Raw genomic sequence first — 2,741 nt, forward strand, 5'->3', positions numbered from 1 at the left:
AAATAAAATTATTTATTTATTTTAATTATTTTTTTAATTGTTTTTATTTATTTACTTTATTTTTCACATGTTGGCTAAATCTGAAAAAGGCTTAATTTTGTCTGGTGCTTTTAGAAGCCCCAACATTGTTATCCACAAAATTCAATCAGTTTCTGATGTAAATTTTCACATTTTTGATAGAAAATCAGTCACTATTCCCTGCTGTAATATTACCATCATTTTCACTGTGTATTCACAGATTCTAGCGTATAGCTTGCTGGGATTCTATTTAGATATTACAAACGACCACTCTGGCATCAATATGCAGAAAGTGTTGAATTGACTAAAAAGTCGGGTTCGTCGTCTGGTCAAATGATGTCTTTCGAATTGACTCAAACTTATAAGTTAACTTATAAGTTAAATTATAATTTGCATTTAAACTAAGACAATGAAGGAAGGATCAGAATATCATCTGTAAAAGTGTATTTTTATCACCAACGGACAATTTTCTTTCAACAAATCAGAGAATAACCAAGAAAGTGTTTAAATTTTTCAACATAAATTTACATTTATTTCATGACTAGATTTCCATAGTTGTTGTTTATCCCTTAACAGTACGACCCACAATTACGCGCTACTTTGTACATGAATTCTTGAACATTTCTCCACCCCCATCACCTTTTTTAGGGGTTGACTTGGAGCCCAAACCAGTGTTTGGAGCTCGTTTTTTTTCGTTTTTGAGTTGAGATCATCTGAAACGAACGTCCGCGTGTCCTCCCGTAACTGGCGGACACGGTGCAGGAACCCAATCGATGGCACTCTAACGTCTTATCGTAATCAGTTCGCCACTGTCTCGCGATGGCTGAGAGATCTGTTGAAGAAGAAACGAGAAGGAAGGAGGTCGTTAGTGAGATTGGCAAAAGTTGAAGAGGGTTTGAGGAACTCACCTTAAGGCCACTTCCTCCGGAAGTCTCAGCCTCTCAAATTTCAGTCTTTTCGTCAATTTCCAATACGCGTAGGAGAATCTACTGCTGCTGCTGCCACCAGGAAATCGCGTCCAGCAGTTCTTCGTCGTCGGTGTTCTGGGGACTCATCTCTTCGTGGGTGTAGCTCGGGATTGGGACCGGTAGCGGAAGTGGTGCCACTTTGTACACGTGGTGCATCGGCGCGGAGTAGGTGGCCGTACTGAGCGCTGGACTCGTGAAGGTGGTCATGCTGGGCAGCACGGTTGTGGCTGAGGTTGGTGGAGTTGGGTACAGGTCGTACGGTTCGCGCTTGAAGGTCGGCGTGAGTTCCGGCTGACTGCTGTAGCTGGAGTATTCCGAGAGTTGGGAGGGTGCGGGGGATGAGGAGGTCGAGGACTCTGACATTGAACCGTAGAATGAGACCGGCGAGAGGGCTTGCGAGTCCAGTTTGGTTGAGGTCGACTCGGACGTGCCGTTGTTCTCGATGTCCTCCTCGAGCATCCGTTGCATGGAGCGGATGTACTTGACGGCCACCTTGAGGGTGTCCACCTTGCTGAGCTTCTTGTGAGGGCCGCGGCCTCCGTTGGTGAGGGCCGTCACGACCGTGGACGGGATGTGCTGGCGCAGGTTCGCGAAACCGTTGTTGACCTGCTTGACGCGGTTCCGTTCGCGGGCGTTCCGACGCTGGATCGATACGGATTGCTGCGGAGTCACGGCGTACGGCAGAGACGTTGGGCAGTACTTCTTTCCGATCATTGGACGATCCTTGAACTGGGTTGGTGGCGGTTGCGTGGTTGGCGTGACCGGCGCCGGTGCGATCGGCCGTTTGCGGTACGGCATCGACGACGGTTGCGGGACCGTGCTGGTCATGTAGATGTTCTGTCCCATAGACATGCTTCGAGCTACTGTGGCCATCGGAATTCACGAACAAACACTTTGAGTTCTTAAAGTCCTTTTTGTATACGATTCACTTTGCACTGTTTTTTTCCAAACACTTCGCTTCTTCGATTCAGCCCAAAAAAACTTTTTCCCAAAACAGATCGTACGATCACTTCTCCGAAGATGTTTCCTCGCTGAAGGTAGCTCCCGAAATGGTACCTTTCATCCTGCAGCGGTTGCATTTTGTATGCTCTTTTGCTCCGACCCGTCATCATCATCGTATTCTTCGGATGCAGGTGCCCTGACCAACACACCTTCACAGCTGCAGCCGGCGCGATCATCCTTAAGGGCCCGAGAGCACAACCAAAAAAAAACCTGATCATCGATCAACCAGAGAGCGAGCGAGCGAGCAAGAGCGACATCAAAACAAGAAAGAGAGAAAGGACAAAGCACGAAGTGGCGCGCGCCCTCTTCGGCTTCGGCGATCGAGGATCGCGTGGCGCACCACACGACTACCGGCCCGAACACGATCGGAGTCGTGCGCGCGCGCTCCCGCGGACAGCAGCAGAAGCACGTTGTAATTGATCGGTGCGCGACTGCAGTTTTTGGGGTTGCGCGAAATTGATTAACCGATTGATCACCGAGCGCGAGCTGAGCTGGGGAGTGATGATCAGAAAATTAAATCGGATGGAGTTGGGATATTTTGGAGAGGGGTTTGCGTTGTTTGAAAAATAATTGGGAAACAGATTTGAACTTTTATTACAATATTTGAAGGCAATTTTTCTCGTTTATTTTGGATATTAAGGAGTAATCGAAATAGTGTGATACGATCGTATTTCAATTAGGGTTCAAAAAAACATTGCAATCAAAGCAACGAAGTCTTTTCAATCATTTGTTATACTTTTTCTTGTAGTAGTT

The 2,741-nt window shown here is 46.8% G+C and overlaps 1 protein-coding gene across 1 annotated transcript; it reads right to left on the reverse strand.

Annotated features, from left to right (window-relative positions):
• Positions 1–552: 552 nt before the first annotated feature.
• On the reverse strand, positions 553–2,032 carry LOC6040466 (achaete-scute complex protein T5). Its single transcript, XM_038266984.1, has 2 exons — positions 927–2,032; positions 553–850 (listed from the first exon to the last, which is right to left on the reverse strand). Exon 1 carries the CDS (start codon positions 1,857–1,859, stop codon positions 1,005–1,007), a length of 855 nt encoding a protein of 284 aa, XP_038122912.1. The 5' UTR covers positions 1,860–2,032; the 3' UTR covers positions 553–850; positions 927–1,004.
• Between the last annotated feature and the right edge of the window lie 709 nt (positions 2,033–2,741).

The sequence above is a fragment of the Culex quinquefasciatus genome, chromosome 1, assembly GCF_015732765.1.
Source record: "Culex quinquefasciatus strain JHB chromosome 1, VPISU_Cqui_1.0_pri_paternal, whole genome shotgun sequence".
NCBI lineage: Eukaryota > Metazoa > Arthropoda > Insecta > Diptera > Culicidae > Culex > Culex quinquefasciatus.

What these genes read in the sequence shown, in the direction of transcription:
- LOC6040466 (XM_038266984.1), bottom strand. Translation starts at nt 1,859, where the DNA reads ATGGCCACAGTAGCTCGAAGCATGTCTATGGGACAGAACATCTACATG.